This window comes from Mandrillus leucophaeus, unplaced genomic scaffold, assembly GCF_000951045.1.
Source record: "Mandrillus leucophaeus isolate KB7577 unplaced genomic scaffold, Mleu.le_1.0 Scaffold399, whole genome shotgun sequence".
NCBI classification, from domain to species: Eukaryota; Metazoa; Chordata; class Mammalia; order Primates; family Cercopithecidae; genus Mandrillus; species Mandrillus leucophaeus.
This window is the reverse complement of record NW_012104242.1, coordinates 238,119-257,820: the sequence shown is the minus strand read 5'-3', so window position 1 is coordinate 257,820 and position 19,702 is coordinate 238,119. Positions and strand designations below refer to the sequence as shown.

The window sequence follows — 19,702 nt, the reverse complement described above, 5'->3', positions numbered from 1 at the left end:
CGTGAGGGTCAACATAATTTTGGGCCTTAGGAATCCACAGAATTTTACGCAGCATTATCTGTGCACGTATGTAAATGTGCACTTTTCAGGAAAGGGTCCATTTCTTTTTTTTTTTTTTTTCCCCTCCACATGTCAGTAAAGCAGTGTTCTCAAAGGTGTTCCCATCAGCAACACTTAGGAACTTGGGAGCAATGCACACGCTGGAGGTGGAGCCTGGTGGTGCTTTAATAAGCCCTCCAGCGATCCTGATGTCACAAGTTTGAGAACTACTGAATTAAAGACTGAAGGCAAAGAACAGGGCGAGGCCACTTGTCACATCAGTCTAGTCTGGGTGACCAGGACTGTGAGACTGGAGAGGTGGAGCAGGGGAAGGTGATGGGTTTGATTCTAGATGTATTGAACTTGATGACTTTAATTTCAAATGTTTGTCAAGTAATTTTCTATCTGTATATTCAGCCTAGCGTAAGAGTTAAGAAAATGGGTTTTACAATCAAACCGAACCGAGCTTGAGACCTAGCTCTGCCGCTCACCTACTAGGTAAGTCTGAGCAAGTTATTAAATCTTTTTAAACTTACCTGTTTACACCTATCTTGTCTTGAGTAGCCCGACCAAAGCTATTGCTTTGCTACAATTGCACATTTTTCCTTCTTGTTTATGAAAAGACCACTTTCACACAAGTATCCTATTTCTAGTTTTATTTTCTTTTAATATTGGAAAGTGGCAAACTGCTTTTTATTCTCTCAGTCACTTGCTTCACTACTTCAATTTCGTCTGCCCCCGATTACAGAGGCAACCTTGTCACTTCATTCACTCCGTACGCCCTCCTAGAGGCCTTCTTTCATTTTGCTGTCATCAGTGACTAAAATTTTTAGTGATACTCATGTATTATAGATATGGGTTTCGTATTTGTCAACTGACATTTTTTTAATTGAAAAGACTATTTTAGAACACAATTCTAATAATTAAGGTCTAGAATCAGAGTTGGCATTTCATAAAGTGACAAGTGATACCTTTTTTTTTTTTTGAGACGGAGTCTCGCTGTGTCGCCAGGCTGGAGTGCAATGGGGCGATCTCGGCTCACTGCAACCTCTGCCTCCCGGGTTCAAGCGATTCTCCCACCTCAGCCTCCCGAGTAGCTGGGATTGCAGACACCTGTCATCATGCCTGGCTAATTTTTTTTTTTGTATTTTTGTAGAGAGGGTTTCACCATGTTGGCCAGGCTGGTCTCAAACTCCTGACCTCAGGTGATCTGCCCACCTTGGCCTCCCAAAGTGCTGGGATTACAGGCATGAGCCACTGTGCCTGGCCGACACCTTATTTTTAAGTGAGGATCAGTAAGCCTGTTGCTTAGGAAAATGTATCTAGAAGAAGAAAGACAAAATGAGGATGAATAGACTACTGCTACTACTGTTGGAAACTTTACAATCCTACAGTAACTGGCACTTTAATATTCAGACCTAAACCATCTGATCTCAGTTGTGATGCATCTACAGGGCATGAATGATGAAAACCAGAGAGTACCGACTAAGGCTGGGTTAATGTTGGCACTAAGAACTGGGGCTGGTTAACTACCTGCAACCACCATACCAACAAGGAGATGAAAACAGCGAAGGGTAAGCCTCAGCTGGCTTCCAATTAAGAATCTGCTCCATTCTGAGTTGTCTCTTTTTCAGGCTGATTTGCAATAATTGATATGCAGCTGATACAATCATCATCCTCTCCTTTTTATATCATGTATGGCCTTTTTGAGATCTGGTGAAAGTAAATTCAATTTATATGTTTAGGTCAATGAATGATGTTTAACACACTGATTTTATATAAAGTTAAATAGTCACCAAAGAGTGAGCCACAGTATATGACCAACATTTAGCGACAGTAGTATTTGGTTGGATACAGGGGCTAGACTAAATAAATTTCTAAAGCTAGTTTTTTTTAAATACATTTATTAACCAATGTTAACACATTAAATGAATCTATATATTGCTAGTCAGAGCAGCTTACAAAATGCCAGAATGCATCATAGAACTGGACAGCCACAATGAATAATTACAATGTGCATAGTGGCTAAGCTCAACACCTCGATATAGCTTTATGATTTGCAGAAAATTTTTAATAATGATTCCTAAAACAATCAATTGTAATTTTACCTAAAACTTTTACAAAACCAGGCCACAATCTCTTTTTTTAATTTTGTTTTTTTTTTTTAAACACACAGTTTTCACGCTGTAGTAACTTGGAAATGTGCAACCGTGTCAACAGAGACAAAAAAGCCAAAGTAACACGAATCTCACTTTCATGCAGCTATCAGTTAAATATTACATACTCTGGAATGATTTTACACCAAAAATATTTCCACAATTACTTGCTCTCATAGGGGTGGATCGAAGTCTTAAAACTTGAAAAACAATCAAAGAAGGTTAAGTGTTCTCGGTTCCGACACGTCCATCAGCGCCACACACTGTGGCAACTCCAATTACACAGCAACAAGGAGGGAGCGATGATGCCAAGTCACTGCGTAATTTAGGAACATTGTATGAAATGGGGCTACCGGGTACTTTTTACAAAATATTGTGCACCATTTGGCAGTAGTTTGTCAATTAACTTGTGTCACCACCATCTGCAACAGCATCAAGATTAGATGGATATTTCACAGAAGACTTAGTTACATTTTTATCTTTAGAGTGACCCTGACAAACCTGGAGAAAACTTTTTAAAAGGCTTTTCTCCTGATTCTTTCACTTCCATTGTGAGTAATTGCTTTAATAAATATCAAAGGTCTAAATAAATATTTACAAATTATTTCTCTAACCTCAAAAAATAACTAAATGATAAATGGGAATTTGACTTGTTCTAAGATCAGTCAAAAACACATAAACTGTGAGATATTTTAAAAGAAATTTAAGTTTTCCTGGCTGTATTTTATATATCTATGTATAAAAAATCATTATTCAACTATCGATCCATTCCTATTGGTAATGCTTCTTAATCCAGACATTCCGCAAAATACAGACTTTTTACAAATCACGGCATCTTTAATACAAGAAAATTAACATGCATTATTCTTCATTCTGTGTACAGTGATGGAGTTCATTAGTAGGCAATGACCCATTACTACAAACATAACGGCTTCTGTGAAACTTAAGTGCTTTCTCTTCTTTTAGTATTAACTTACAATACATGAGGTGACACCAGATAATAGGCAGTGAGATGATATGTGGGAAGGGAAGGGAAGCATTAAATAAATTTGTATGCCTCATCTGTAATTTCACATATGGATAAAGGTAGTTTTTGGCTCTTTGTTTTTGTTGTTTATTTTGTTACAAGCACTCATGTTAGGACAAAGATGAAATGTGCAAACTTTAAAATTTAAATATTCATTTTCTCTAAGATCCAGCTCAGTAAAAGATTACCCCAGTTCCCTGCAATTTTAAACTACAAGATCAAAGCTAATAATTTGTTATAAAAGTTATATATTGAAAAGAAATAATGAAAAACACAATTGGGAAATATTTAAGAAAAAATATGCAGGACTAGCCCTGCTGTGTCAACCCTGTTCCCTAAATTCAATCATATACCCACTGGTGTGACCAACAGATAATGCCTTTGAACAGTAAATTAAGCTGAACAAAACCAGCTCAACAAGGTTAAGAAAAAAATGTCACATCAAGGTAGTATGTTTTATTTCTGAAACAGTTCTGTCGTTCTTACATTCAGATCTATTCTAAATGTTTCTTTGTTAAACTCACTTGTATTCACCTGTTTAAAGATCTGTTGTTTAAAGGTTAAAATCTCTGTAAAACCTAAAAATGTTTTAAAATTTGCTGAAAATGCAACAAATTCTCAATTAAAATTTATTTAAAATAATACCCTCCACTGATGTTACTTTTACCCCATTAACAAAAGATTTAAACTACTGTGCAAAATTTCTTCACGAAAAGTGTTTAAAGGCTGGTGCAAAATGGGAAGCAAATTCTAAACAATTTTGGCTTCTTGGAAACAAAAACCGCTGTGTCTGAAAAGAGTGATCGTTGGGGTGACTCCGGGAAGGGCCAGCTTCATCTTTTCCGGCGGCAGGTGCGCTTGTGCTCCGCGTGCCAGTGCTCCTGCTGGCACTTGATGGAGCAGTAGGACGTGTTCCAGCAGCAGTGGTACATGGCCTCCTCCTCACAGTTGTAGCACTGCGGGGAAGAAACCGGGGCAGTCTTTAGACTGGGGTGTGGATGTCTAAGAGACTGGTTAAAACGGCAGACTCCTGCGGTGGTGCTTTTAACTGATCTTTCTGGCTCAACCCTTTGTGGAATCTGAATACGTTTCATGCACAGCAGATGGAAAGGGAGCGCTGCGGATGACTGTAGCTCGTGCCCGGCTGTCGGCAAACTCAAGCCGCTGTCAGGAGGTACCTGACACCACTGTGTTTTCCATCTCTATGGGGGTCACTCCCGTTTCTTTTCTTAAAATGCCCTCGACTTCACATCCCTTTCCAGCTACCACTTGCATTTCTCTGGTCTCCACAAGCTCCTTGAAAGACTTGCCTAAATGCCCTATTTCAAATTCTTCTCTTCTCTCCCCATCATTGTTAACATACGCTGCAGTCTTTACTCATCCCATGCCACTAATACGCTGTTAGCAGGTCACTTACAACCTCAAATCTAGTGGCCAAGTCTCAGTGTTCATCTTATTTGGCAATGTCTGGAGATACTTTTGACTGTCACAACTTTGGGGCAGAAGGTACTACGGGCGGACAGAGGCCTAGGATGCTGTTAAACATCCCACAATGTACACCTCCCCCGAAGAATGCTCTAGTGCAAGGGTCCATAGTACCGTGGTTGAACTCTGGTCACGGGAGAAGAGAACAGTGAAAAAAGTAAAGCTAAAGTTCCAAGCTGGCTTGGTGAACTAATGGTAGTATCATGAACAGACACCCACAGTGAGGCAAGGAAGATGAGAGACTGTTTTGAATGTAAACACTTGACAACAGATCAGTATAAATACGAAAGCTCTGTAGATAGACACATGCAGATTTGATGGCTGGTGAGAGCCCTGGAGGGAGAATAGCCTACATTTGATACTAAAAATTCTAATTTTCTTCCTGATTGTGTATCGTATGCATTATTATCTATTATTTCAGCAATTGCACCTTCAGTAAAATCCCCATTAGAAAGGTGCAGAGTGAATTTTGGAAACAGCTTGAGTGAGGCGTGTCGGGATTCACATCTGGGGTCTGTGCCACCCACTGGTCACACGGCTTCAGATCGAGCTATTTAACTTCTTAGTTTCCTCATCTTTAAGACTTGACAGAGCACCACCATCCCTTCCCCCAAGTACCTACTCTTCCTTTGTGTATTCATCCGTTTTCAATTTCCCCCTTTCTACGGGTATATTTAATAGATGCATCTTTCTATATTTCTCGTGACATCCATTATTCGGCATCTGGCATGCCTACATGCTTTCTGTCCTGTAATACTACTCTATTTCTTACAACAATGAAAGATGTAATTGGGAAGAAAGAATTCTTTTTTTCTTTGAGACAGAGTCTCGCTCTGTTGCCCAGGCTGGAGTGCAGTGGCACAATCTCAGCTCATTTCAATCTCTACCTCCTGGGTTCAAGAGATTCTCCTGCCTGAGCCTCCCAAGTAGCTGGAGTTTCAGGCACACGCCACCATGCCCGGCTAATTTTTGTATTTTTTGCAGAGATGGAGTTTCATGGTCTCAAGTGATCTGCCTGCCTCGGCCTCCCCAAGTGCTAGGATTACAGACGTGAGCACCGAGCCCGGCCAAGAAGAAAGAATTCTAACCCTTTTACTAGTCTAGTCTACTAGACCCAATGTGATGAGCACACAAAGCTCAGCTCTGCCAACTGGGTTTTTAATAGGTCTTAAATTCCTCATCTTGGAGTACAAAAATACCCACTTCCGCTATTTCACAAATGGTAAAGTGCTATAAAAGACAGTTTTATAATTATAGCCTCTTCTTCCCATTTTCTTGATTCTTTATTAGTAAACTTAAGAGATTTCTACTCATAAAAACTTTTTAAGAGACAGGATCTTGTTCCATCGCCTAGGCTGGAGTGCAGTGGTGCGATCACAGCTCTCTGCAACCTTGAACTCCTGGGCTCAAGCACTCCTTCTGCCTTGGCCTCCCAAAGCACTGGGACTACAGGCATGAGCGTCTTTGGGTGTTGTGCTGCTGTTACCTTAATTCCTATCTAATGATATTGTGAGAGTTGATCACACTAATTCAGTCATTCTTGTCATACCCAACTAAAACTGAGTTGAGGAGCTGGGGGGAAAGCACTTGGAACACAAAATGTTGGCTGCAACTCTCAGACCAGTTTTGCCGACTGCCATCCCTCACCAATCAGAGCTTGTCAGCTCCTCAAAACTTTACTAGCACCAATGAAATTTCTTAAAGAATATGGAAATTTTCTTCTTCGGAGAGCACACTTTCACTTGTACTGAAGGCTGTGCCACCCAATGTGCAGGCTGTTTTTTTAACAGAAAATAAAGCTCTCTTTTTCCCTCCACAGATCGCCTGGTCTTTTGTTAACAATATTTATTTTGTTATTCACCACCTCTTCCTACCAAGTTATCTTCATGTATTCTTCTAAATTATATGCTAAGTTTCTCTTTTCCTTCTTGCCAAATCTTTGTCACAGATTTAAAAATATTTCTTTCATGAAGAGTTTATGTGTATTTATATAATATAGGCTGGATAAAATGAAGAATTAAAGTTTATCACAGAACTTTATATAGTCCACTGAAACCAAGTTATGAGCTTTCGGGAGCAAAACTTTTCCCTAATTCACTGAGCACTGTGGCGACTGTAAGATGAGTACTTGGACGCTGTGTACTCAGAAGCTCCCGCTCTGGTGGGGAGGATGAGACTCGCGAGCCGGACGTGACGACAAATGACACTAGCTGGTCAGGTAGAAGGGAGGGTCGTTAGAGACCAATGAGATGTCACTACTATAAAGTAAAAACAATTGATTTCTTTAACAAAATCTAATGCATAAATGTTAAGTGCAGGGAAATCTGAAACTCTTTAATTTATTGTGATAATTACATTTATAATTTCACCATTTGGATGTTACCCATCTGAAATCACCAGGTAAAAGTTAGGGCCAGCCAATTTGCCCAAATAAAATATTTGCATAGATGGAGAAATTATATAAGTTAATTGTAATAAATATGTAATAAGGTATTATAATCTCAATTTAACAAAAGAATCCTGAGCAGTACACAGTAATACGGGATCTGGGGTTGAGAGATCATAGGACTGTTAATAAAATTTTAAAAACTAAAGCTGACCACTTCACATTTGATCTTATTTCAGAAACATCTTCTGCACGTGCCACAGCTACCTTCTGAATTAACTGGCATCACACCTGTGGTACGTTTTCAGAAATAACAGTCTAAAAAAGACTGGTATTTACCCACTGCTTCTTCTTGGTCTGAGAAATCAGTTGCTTGTGCTGTGTTGCCAGCTTCTTGATTTCTTCTACGAACTCCTCCTTACACTTTTCCTTTACTTGCTTACATTTTCTGTCCATCTCACCCTGCATGTTGGCCACAGCTTTATTTACAGCTTGTCTCTTTTCTTCCTCCATTTCAGAACGCAGCTGGAATGAAAAGACAACCCACAGTAAGTCAGCGCACAACTTACACAGACCGCCTACAATGGAACAGAAACTTAACACATCGTTTCTACTCACATGAGGTACCGTTTTCCCCTTCATTACATGTGTAAAAAATTTAGGTGAGAAAAGTATCGTTATTACTTGAAATGCTATAAAAGATACTGGTGTCATTCTATTGCTACATTTAAAAGCTGCTACTGGGTTGATGCATCAGTAAAAGGAGCCTAACCATGACAGGAGTGCCGGCTGCAGCAGGGCACCCACGGTGGCGACAAGCATTACCTTCTCCAGAGCTTCTCGGACAACACGCTCTGTCTCCCGCTTGTGGTCCGACTTCATCCGGTCTTTGAAGTCGTTGAAGATCTTCGTGTATTTGTCATGGCACATGCTCTGACACACGCCGTCACTGGTGGTCTGGGTGCTCCGGTGCAGCATTCTTGGTGAAGAGGCACTTAACTTCTTGGTCTGGGTTGACACGGAGACTTTTTCGATTGGCTGAGGCATCGTGGGTATTTCCTGGCTAGAACTTACTGCTTCTGTTTCAGGCTCTGGTTCCTAAAAGGTAAGACAAGAGTTTAGATGCAAAACAAAGCAATATAATTCACTAGTTCAAGAACTACTCTATTAGGCTAAAAATACAGTGATATACGTAAACAGCCATATAATAAACTTCTGTTAAAAAACATGGTTAGGATGGTAGATTTAATGTACATTTTGCCACAATTTAAAAATAAACAAATCTCCCCCAATCAGTGAATGAAAAGAACATGCAGTTAACAACAGCTACAATTACAAACATAAGCTTCATTTATAATTTTACTTAATACTGTAAGTTTTGTTTTTAAAATAAACATAAAAATTTATAGAATATAAAAAGTATTGTCAACTTATAATCACTTCATTGGACTAGATTCATTAACAAATTTCCTAAAAGCCTAAACCACTTCTCACTGAATATATGTTTGAAATGTGTCCAGATTTACACAGTTTTAAAACATGCAGAGCTTATATCACTTAAAACGGCTGAGCTCAACCACAGTCTCCTTCAAGTTTTCAAATGTTGGCACAACCGATATACTGGATAAATGTGTTGTTTTTAATAATACTTAGGAAAAATATCAGAGCTCCCAGGAAATGTATTAATAGCAACGTGCCCTTCCCACTTAGCCAAGCTTTGGTCAGTGGCTGCTGAATTAAGATGGAGACTTGGAGCATGTACGCTATTCCAGGGTAACAGATAATGACAGGGAAGTCAGAAGACTGGTTTCAGCTTGATGGATATTATTCGACTGACAGCAACTGAATTTCCAAGTATCCACCAAGAGTGACTGTCTTTGAAATACTTTGAAAATACAAAATACTCTGAAAATATTTCCTGTTTCATTTGCCACCTGGATACTGCGAGGTGGGCAACTTACTTCCTTTTTGGGCTCCACACTTTGATTACGTCGTCCTTTCTTTGCTCTTGGTTCTTGAGTGACCTTTAGCTGTGGGCATTATAAAAGTAATATATTATTCCAGACACTAGGAAATACTTCTCTGCTGAAAACACTCATAGTGGACCCACAGGTGAGAAGTGAATACATTTCTACCTTTTGCATCCTTCCATCCACTCAGTTACCACTGACTTGTTACTATTCTGGCTTGAAAGAGCCAGCGCACCTTCAGGGAGGAGCAGTTGTACTTAACTCTCTTGGTACTGGCAGGGTCAAGGTCATTGTTACATCTATGTATTCATTTGAATTGGTTTTGGTTTACTTTTGCAGAGCACTTTACAAATGTAAAAAAGGGAAGGAAAATGTCAAAATCTGTTCATTACAGTGAGGAGTGTACACTAAGATTTCTGCATTTAAAAGTAATAATGAATAGGCACTTCCTTCCTGAGACACACTCACCTGCTCATTACTGGTGGAGGAGATACTGGATTCTGCCTCTTCCTCACCTCGGTCCTCATTCTTAGATTTCCAAAATCTCCCTTCTCGTAGGAAACGCTGATGCAGCTCCAGCTCATCACAGGCCTTTTTCCAACCCATACTGCGCTTCACGTGCAGCCGATGAATGTTGACTGTGATATCTTGAATGTTTTCAGAAGGAATCCAGGCCCTAGGAAAAACACGTAAAGGGATAGTTTGAAACACCCCAAATGGCAGGAAAGGTGGTCGAGGGCTTCAGTGGACCCTGCCTGCCATAAGGTGTGACTGTGGCAGTTCTCAGCTGTTAGCTTGGTGCAAAAGTAATTGTCGTTTCTGCCAATTGCAAAAACCGCAATCACTTAGGCTTCGTCATGGCTTGAATAAACAGTTACCAAGTGGAAAATAAATGAGATTTGTTTTGTTTTTCACAGTCAACAAAAGTTCTCAGAATTCGATTCACAAATGCCTCCCAATTGTTCACAATTTAATCAGCTTAGCTTGTCACAGTTCACGTCTGTATTCTTCCTAAGTCCTTTTAAAGTTATTTGTTGTTCTGAATACTGTAAACTAATATAACGTATCTTGCTATTTGCAGTTAGCACTAAAGAATCACTTGAAAATGCCCAGAAATTTTCACAAGATACATACATGTATTCATATAAAATGGGAACATCTAAAAATATTATCCAGTAAGTCATATTTGCATCATGCCTCTACTCATTAGAGAAACCAGATTAACAAGCAGAGCCATTTATTATTTAGCCACAATGCAGTTAGCTGTGAACATAAGTGCAGTACATATCTAAAACTAGCGAATGAAAACTATATTTGGTTCTGTTGGAAAGAATGCTAAAAATTCAAGAACATTTTTCCGGGGCATTGGTCTCTTTCTGGATTTAAATTCGTACCCATCCCAAATGTTGTATTCAACAGATGTTTACTGTGTACCAGGGGAGGGCACTACAAAGAATGGAGAAGTGAATGGGGTCTACGTGGTCCTGGGTTTCATTCCCTCATTTGACGGCAGCAAGAGACGCTGCCCACAGGGGTTAAGGTAAACTATTAGTGGTTGGAATCTCTCGGGTCTTCTGATTATTAGGGTGGCACTTCCTACACTGCCTCTGCCTTTGATGGACTTACAATTTTGTCAGAAAGAACTAAGGCATAATTATAATGCAATGCAGCAGGTAGTAAAGGTACTCGAGGGGGCTATGGAGAGGAAGAGTTTACATTTGGTTGTGAGTGGTCAGAACATTTTATTCGGCCTTGGTCTTAGAAGATAAGAAAGATTTAGACAGCAGACAATGTGAGTGGAGAGATTCCAGGCAGAGGGAACATCATAAATGAGGTAGGAAACTATATGGATGCATGAGTAACAGACATTTTCTACAGCAGAGTGCACGTTGCGATATGGTACTAGAAACACACACAGTTATGCTTTTCAGTTTTCTGTTAAAGATTTTTTTTCCTGCTACAAGCATATATATTACAGTTTTCATCCCTGGCCTGTAATTATAGAGCTCCAGAAATACTGGGCCTGTGACTGTTTTGAAGGAATCTCTTAGAGAATCACACATGTGGCTCAGCCATAAATAACGATTTCTACTTCCTTGTACAAGCCAAACTTTATAATCTAGAAGCACATTTTAAATATATAGTAATCTGTATCATTAGATGCTAACAACAGCTATAATTGTTAGATGTGAACTTCTATAACATTATTTATAAATATATTGGTAAATATTATATCAATTTTAAAAACCATATCAAAGTAAACGGAACTTTGAAAAACTAAACTCGAATGCACAGTGCAAATGAAATTATGCTTGTGGAAGAGTTTCTTGCCATTAGATTTTGAATATATTTACTCTTCCGGTCAACAGATGTTTATTGATTTCCTATTACGTAGTAGGAATTCAATAAAAGGGGTTTGTTGCCTTTTTCAAAGTAGTTTGCTTTTCAGAGAGAATTCTGTTACAAGCAGTGCTGACTACCTGGATTGAACTTGTATCTACAGGGGTTTTTTCCTTGTTTATCTTAAATAAAATGGATTCACATCTGTTCTTTAAAAAGCCTCCACACAGTTCATGATGTACTTCTCTTCTCTTTTAATCAACTCCAGTACTGTAGATAATCAGATTTCAGTTTAAAAAATTATCACAGGGTATGCTCTCTGATTTACAAAAAAATAAAAAAGCAAACAAACACCCTGTAATTTAAGGTAAGCCTAATAAAAAGAGGAAGAGTCTAATTTGGCTCTATGTCTGTCAATGCTCGGACTATACGTGCAGAATAAAATGGTTCTGTGATCTGCTCTAGCTCTGTTTTGTCTGTACCTGGTTTCCTGGCCTGGGCCATCCACCAGCGACTTGCAGCAAAAAGATTCAGCCTCCTTAAGACAGGTCTTACCGGCTACTTTCTTTGGCAGGCAAAATCTTGCAAATCCTACAGAAACCTCACTGCAGCAGCTCTCACACGTAAACACAATCATACTCGACCCTTTTCCTGGAAATTTACAATGTGCTCATTGTCTACGAAGGAGCAGCATATTCTGTTGGCGCGTATGGGAGGAAACGAACGGTACAAAACCATTCCTTCTTTTTCCTCCCACTTACATGTAACGATATGATGGACTAGCAAAGAATAATTATCAGCCAGAACTTGCAACCAGAGGCTCCTCAGCAACTAGAACTTTTGAGCATATGTTGCTTAAATAATTAAAAATTCATGATTATAATTTTATCAAATTTTTTACACATTCTAATATGGTAGACTATAAAGCATATCCTAACCAATCCGTCACTTCGAATTGTTCACATTGTATCCAGAAAAAAGGAAAACGATTTTACATAGTTTGTCAACCACTCTTATTTTCTAAAATAAAGTCCTTAAGAGTCCCATCGGTCTAGAATTATTTAGGTAAAATCTTCTAGGACCTAAGAAGCTTGAGGGAAAAAAAATACCTCTAAAAATGCAATCTGATGTTTTAATTCTCTCTTCAGGTGACAGACTAGGACTGCTGCAGAGTAGCCCAAATATTCTTTAAAAATATTTTCTGCATAGTGTACTGAATGACATCTAACCACTTAACTCATTATAAATATCACTCACGGTTGAAGACACTATGAAGCTACTTGCAAGTTGATGAAAAAGAAAAATATATAGATAAAAAGTTCTAATTATCAGATTATTCTTTCCTATTAGTATGGCTATAAAATAACTAAATTCTTGTTTTTTCTAAGTTAACTGTGTTTTACTTAATGTGAAAAACATTGAAGCAAACTGTCCCCCGTTATTCCTTGAGTATTTGTTGTATTATAAAAGCTGACCTTTACTGAGTATTCACTGTGTGCTAGGTACTATGCTCAGTCTCTCTAAACATTTCTTTAAACCTTACAAAAACTCTTACAAGAGGCCCTTATTTTGCTCAGGCTCACAGAAACTGACTAATGTGTCAAGATTAGGGTAGAAGACGGTGAAGCAAGGACACAATCTCACATAAAGAATTACCCTAACCTACCAAAAATTCATTACCTCCTTGCCTGTTCTGATAAGAAACTGAAACCATCTGAGTATAAGGTATTAAGCATATGTTAAAAATTGCCACTTAATAATAATGTAATTAAAACATTCATTTTGTATTGAGTTATTTTATTGGATCATCATTTAATGTTTCTTGACATGAGAGTGTCAGGTAAGTGTGTATCTACTTACGAAAGAACAGAACTACCTTTTGGGAAATTTATAGTATTTATAGGTTTCTTATAACTACACTTCTGTTTAAATTACATAAAGACCAAGTAAAACGTTACCACAGGGAGGAGGAAGGCCCCTCACTGTGCAGCTTCTCTACGCACTAGTAGCCTCCTGGTACGACAGGAGACGCCTCATGGGCTGTTCATTTAAATCCTTGCAAAGTATCACTTTTAGATCGTGTAGCTGACTACTGTCACTTTTCACCTTATCTCAGTATCTGTGTTAAATGAACCAAATAAATTGCATGTTAACTCTTTATTCCTATTGTGGCTTATTTTTATGCGCACTTCGGGTATTTACACACATTCTGAGATCACAAGATTGATGATTTTAGTCTATGTCTTTAACTGAGCCTTGAAGATGGCTAGAGCAACTGTGACGTCATCACCGTCTTATGGAATGGACACATTCTGAGGCCCTTCTGCCCACTGTACTATAAATTCAGTCTTAGCACTAATGTGCTTCTGAAGTTCAACAGTGTCAGTTATTAAAAATGTCCTGTTTACTAAACAGTATCTGAAAAATATCTGGAAACAATTTATCTTGGAACATATTCTTGGCTGCATAATGTGCCTTTTTTTTTTTTTCAATTTAAAATAAACTTCATGCATCTCTGATGGAGAAATCATCAGACTTTCTTAAGGACTTCACAAGCACGGCAGGGACACTGAACACGGGGCCGCGAATTACCTCTGGTGGTGGCGGGGACACTGAACATGGGGCCGCGAATTACCTCTGGTGGTGGCGGGGACACTGAACATGGGGCCGCGAATTACCCCTGGTGGTGGCGGGGACACTGAACACGGGGCCGCGAATTACCTCTGGTGGTGGCGGGGACACTGAGCACGGGGCCGCGAATTACCTCTGGTGGTGGCGGGGACACTGAACACGGGGCCGCGAATTACCTCTGGTGGTGGCGGGGACACTGAGCACGGGGCCGCGAATTACCTCTGGTGGTGGTGGCCAAAGAAGCGAACGTCGACTTGATTGTCCTCCTTCTGCATGACTTTGGCTGGCCAAAACCCAAAACCTTTCATTTTAGCCCAAACCAGCTCATGATTAGGTATCTGGAAATGAAATGTTTTACCTTGTTATATTAAAGTATTAAATGCAAGTGTACCATTAATATTAAACTAGCCACGTATAATCCATTATTTCTAAAACATTTATTTCATAACTCTTAAACACGAGATTTTTTTTTCTGGGATTGCCTGATTTTTCTATTTGCATCAGAGTTCCTCGTAAGAGGCTGGGACTGGAGCATGGCTGCCCCTGAAGCCAAGGCCATCCACACGCATGATGGTGGCAGATAAGAGCGCCCGCTTTGCCAAGTGCAGCCGGGGGCCAGCAGCATCAGCACCCCGGGGAATTTGTTAGAAACGGGGACATTTTAGGCTGGCACGGCACTGTCTCACAGGGCTGGCTTCTCTCAGGCAGCCAAGGCCGCTGGCCAAGAATGCTCAGAATTCCCTTTGTCAGTGCCCAGCTTGAAACCATATCATTTTGGGGAAATTTTACAGCTACAGACAAATGCAAAGCCTTAGGTCTCTCGTGAAAGAATGAAAACAGAAACAAAAATTCACTTTATTAAAGGATCCAGACGCTGGGCGTGGTGGCTCATGCCTGTAATCCCAGCACTCTGGGAGGCTGAGGCAGGAGGACTGCTTGAACTCAGGAGTTTGAGACCAGCCTGGGCAACATGGTGAAACCCCATATCTACAAAAAATACAAAAATTAGCCAGATGTGGTGGCACGTGCCTGTGGTCCCAGCTACTCTGGAGGCTGAGGTGGGAGAATCACTTGAGCCTGGGGGAGGTCGAGGCTATGGTGAGCTGAGATCACACTACTGTACTCAAGCCTGAGTGACAGAGTGAGACCCTGTCTCAAAAAGAAAAAGGACCCAAGATTTATTTTTATCCAATATCTCATTTTAAAATCAGAAATGGGTAACAAGCCCTTTTTTTTTTTTCATTTCAGTTGTTTATACTCATTAAACCCATATATACTATGATATTTTAGAAATTTAGGAAGAAAATTATAATCTTGAACCAAACCGGAAGTAAACTTCCTTAGAGCTGTATGTTACACACTTAAGAAGTAAAAAACAAAAATCACAAAATTTCACATACACAAGGATAACAGAACCAGTTGTCAGGACGAGCATTTGACAAGTAAAAGCAATTCTTGCAAAGCTGCAGTTCATCCAGCTGAAAAAGAAAAGAAACTACTTTAGCCTACATAAAACATACATACACATTAAACTGTAAAATGTATCCATGTCAATTAACATTCACATACATAAATAGTGCTGAATTTTGTTCCTTAATCTTTTAAGCTTAAATTTTAAAGTTTTCAATAAATGGCACTGAAGACCCTGTCACTGTCCTCTTAGAACCATGTCGCTGGTCTCAGGCCCCAGTTGGAACAGAAGCCGAGACTGGTCTGACTGGGCCCTGCCCAGACCTCATTGGTTAGCACTTCAGACTGAATATTCCTCAGGAAGGTAACAACATCTGCTACCAATCACAGCAGTCCTGTGCCTCATTCTCTATTTTAGTTCCTTGTTTTCTTTCATAACATTCTTTTACAACTTGTAAACAGACATATTTTATCTGTTTCTTTTTCCTTTTTCCCAGTCTCCCTCTTCAGAATGTGGCTCTATGAGCAGGAGGCCTGCACTGTGATCACCTTTTACTCGTCCTCACATACTGCCTGGCACACAGGAGGCACCCACTAAATGCTTATTGAACAAATAAAAACAAAAGTCAAATTTGAAGTGAATTCAAGAAACAAAACTTTTTGTATAAACTGAGGAACTTTTGCAAAGATGATATGGCTGAGTGTTTTAAGTAAGACCACCAAAAGATATACTTCCTTAAATGCACTTCATTTTTTTGCTCTTTGCCTCTGTAGTTTAGAAGGGATGCAAACTTGGATCCTTCATTACAAGAGGGTAATGTTTACTGCACATCTGCCCGGCAAGACACATTCGCATGCAGCACGTAGCTAACGCAACAGTCCTGAAGGTGGCTGCGAGTTCCCTTGCAGAAGTTAATTAGTAACTAAATCTGACTCCCAGTTTCGTGAGAATTATTTTTCTATTTGCATTATTTCCCATCTACATCAAATGTGAAAATAAAAGACTTTTTTTTTTTTTGAGACAGAATCTCATTTTGTCACCAGGCTGGAGCGCAGTGGCACTATCTTGGCTCACTGCAACCTCCATCTCCCAGGTTCAAGCAATTCTCCTGCCTCAGCCTCCCGAGTAGCTGGGTTACAAGCGTGCGCCACCACACCCAGCTGATTTTTGTATTATTAGTAGAGACGGAGTTTCACCATGTTGGCCAGGATGGTCTCGATCTCTTGACCTCGTGATCTGCCCAACTTGCCCTCCCAAAGTGCTGGGATTACAGGGCTTGAGCCACCACACCCAGCAATAAAAAACATTTAAAGGAAATGGTACAATTAAAATGTAGATAAGAGTGCAATCCTGAAATACATTAATTTCAATTGTAGAAAGAGTACAGCTATCGGGCAGTGAACAGTACCTCATGACATGTGTCTTTATACAGCATCCTCGCAATGTCAGCTTGTTCGCTGTCTGCTGTAATTAAAAACATATTACCTATAAGCAAGAGTCTGCAAATACAAGATGCAAAGTTAGTGCCTTTCCTTCAGTCTGCAAAACGACATCTACCATTTCAAACCAAAATGTCCATTTAAAATAACAATAGCAAAATACAATTACACAGGCGGCTTTTGCTTTCCATCCAACACAACCACTAATTCTCTAGGTATAGAGCATGACCTTACCTTTGGATGATGTGATACTTCTGGGGAAATGATCAGAATTAATCATAGTGCTTATAAAAAACCTCTCAGCTAAAACAAATACATATAAAACGGTAGAGAACAATTGTGTTTTCATCATTTAGCATACTATGATTTTATCTTTGGCCAGTCCATTCTACAATCTCTATCACCAGATATTCCTAACCTTAGACTCTAACATCACTTACTGTAGATCATTAAGGTATTAATTCTTTGAATGTAATGTTTTATGAAAGATAGTGTTCAACATGGAATGTAAATGGTGTGTTTAAAAATGCATACAAAAAAACACAAAAATATTCAACCTCCATAGAAAATCACGGTATTGTGGAGAAGCAGTTGAGCATCAGCTTTGAACTCTTCATAGCTTCGGTATTTCCCTTCATTCACTTTCTGCAGGGGGCAAAAACAGAACGACGAAGAGAGTTACCCATGAACACACTTGTCTGGACTAAGTTCACAGGACAAGCAGACTTTTCTAGGATGACATCAGGATGACTACTGCATCCCACAGTATTGACAGAGCATGTGTGTAAAAGAAACCAACAAGTCCACCTGCGGCTGGCTTTAATAATGCAGGATGAGGAAGCATGACAGCTCAGATATCTGCAGCCACAGATACGACGTGAATTTATCAGAGTGAACGTTAATGGCTTGAACATCTCATTTGACAACAACGTAGAAAGCTGCTGCTAAGCTTTGTAACACATGAATGCCTGGGCCAGTGTGGGCGATGACACCCTAAGCACACACCTGTCATTCTTTACAACACAGGAAGATCAAGACTGAAAAACAGAACTGTTAGCCTCTGTGACAGTTTACCGTAACTACTAAGACATATCTGTAATTCTGAATTGGGGCTAGGAATTGGTTTATAAATAATTTTAAAATAATATCTCAGGTGTCCCTCTCTGTGCCAAATCTTAGAGGATTTCAACAGGAAGGAACCTGCATGAGTAAAGGCAGTGGGGGAGGAAGGGACGTCTGGGTTCTTACATATTCTGTAGAGGTCTTACAGTTTAGGAGAAGGGGCTATGGCTGGGGGTAGGAGGTAAAATTAAAACTACTTGGTTTGTTCCAGGATTTACCAGTTACTTTAAGGGAAAAACCTTCATTTACCCTTATCTTATATTGAAATAATACAGCTATAGTCCTTCTCAAGGACGAAGGAAACTTGTAGGATGATTTTAAATTATTCCTGTGGTCTCCCTATAGGCTATAATGACCAAGCGTAAGATTTTAAATTTCCAACTTGACACATGCGGCGCAAAATTAGTAATTCAGTAACCCTGACTGCAAATATGTCTATGTGTTCTACTGGATTTTGTTGCAATTTGTTACTGGACATGAACAAACTAAAGCAATCCTCAGCTACAGTCAGTAAAATTAAGACCTTTAAGAATAATTAACTTTTCTAACCATATTTTGTTGTTGTTGTTGTTCATTTTATTGTTTCCCAAGACTGCAGATCAGTTCTATGCTTTACTTTTTTTTCTGAGGGGAACTCTCAGGTCCCACTGCTAAACCTGGAAAACATTCTTTACATCTGAAATACTAAACTGCCCAGGCTGTAAGGCATTTCCTTACATCAACAAGGACCAAGAAGCTATAAGCTGCTCATCTTTAGAACCAGGCCTTTTAAAGATGACACCTAATTTGTATTACAGTAAGCACATGAAATTTACAAATTAATAATGCTTCATTTGGTAGTTATGCTTGTCTTTTGTTTTAGGAAGTGGAAAAAAGTATACTTTCAAGGAAAGAAGAAGAACCAAAATCTGCTTAACTGCTACATTATTCTTTAACTTGTTAGTTAACAAAATTTATTTGAAGTGGAAATAAAAGAAACCGACTTTACCTCTTGAATGGTGGGAACGTCCACAGCTGAGTGCACCAGCCTCCTGTACATCGGGTGTTTACTGTCCTTCCCCTTTTTATTAAGATCTATAGCCTAAGAGGGTGTTAGTACATCAATTTAAATGTGGTTAAAGGAAGGCAGGTAAGACATCAATTCCTAAAGCTCAAAATACTTTCTATCTTTTTATTTTTTATTTTTGCAGAGACAGGGTCTCGCCATCTTACCCAGGCTGATCTTGAGCTCCTGGGCTCAAGCAATCCTCCTGCCTCGGCCTCCCAAAGTGCTGGGATTACAGGCGGGAGCCATGGCGCCCGGCCAGGATTTTCTACCTTTAAAGCAAAATCTCAGAGGAAGTACTTTAAAACTTAACAGAAAAAATGTACATATACTACTATATAGTTTAATATGACATTCCTTAAAGTTGTGATAGAATAGTTATTTGGAAAAACTACTTTTCATTTTAAAGAGTCATCATCAATGAAAATGTTCATTCTGATGAATGACATTCAAAAATGTAAACGTTTCTAATCTCATGTAGCTTATGTCAAAATGTCCATGTCAAAAACAGACAAAAAAATCTAACTGCCTGTTACAGAACTGCTGACTGCAGAAAAGAAATACGACGGGGTGCTCTCCACACTTCATGCTGCTATGTACATACTTGTTACTTCTCGCTCTTTCGACTTGGAAAGAGTGAACCACAGTAAA

At 39.3% G+C, this 19,702-nt stretch overlaps 1 protein-coding gene across 8 annotated transcripts in view; it reads right to left on the bottom strand.

The window, feature by feature from the left end:
• Positions 1-1,923: 1,923 nt before the first annotated feature.
• The window catches only part of ZMYND11 (zinc finger, MYND-type containing 11), a 134,153-nt gene continuing 116,374 nt past the window's right edge, over positions 1,924-19,702 (bottom strand). For 4 of the 8 annotated variants that reach the window (XM_011991544.1, XM_011991543.1, XM_011991549.1 and 1 more), the window contains 10 exons: positions 18,995-19,087; positions 17,442-17,529; positions 16,854-16,909; positions 15,435-15,512; positions 14,254-14,372; positions 9,532-9,739; positions 9,055-9,123; positions 7,919-8,191; positions 7,433-7,618; positions 1,924-4,178 (listed from right to left, as the gene is read on the bottom strand). In XM_011991544.1, coding sequence (XP_011846934.1) covers positions 4,056-4,178; positions 7,433-7,618; positions 7,919-8,191; positions 9,055-9,123; positions 9,532-9,739; positions 14,254-14,372; positions 15,435-15,512; positions 16,854-16,909; positions 17,442-17,529; positions 18,995-19,087 — 1,293 coding nt within the window. In that variant the 3' untranslated portion in view covers positions 1,924-4,055. Of the gene's footprint in view, positions 4,179-7,259; positions 7,619-7,918; positions 8,192-9,054; positions 9,124-9,531; positions 9,740-14,253; positions 14,373-15,434; positions 15,513-16,853; positions 16,910-17,441; positions 17,530-18,994; positions 19,088-19,702 lie in introns of those variants that run through there. The other 4 variants (XM_011991546.1, XM_011991551.1, XM_011991550.1 and 1 more) reach the window with 3 other exon arrangements.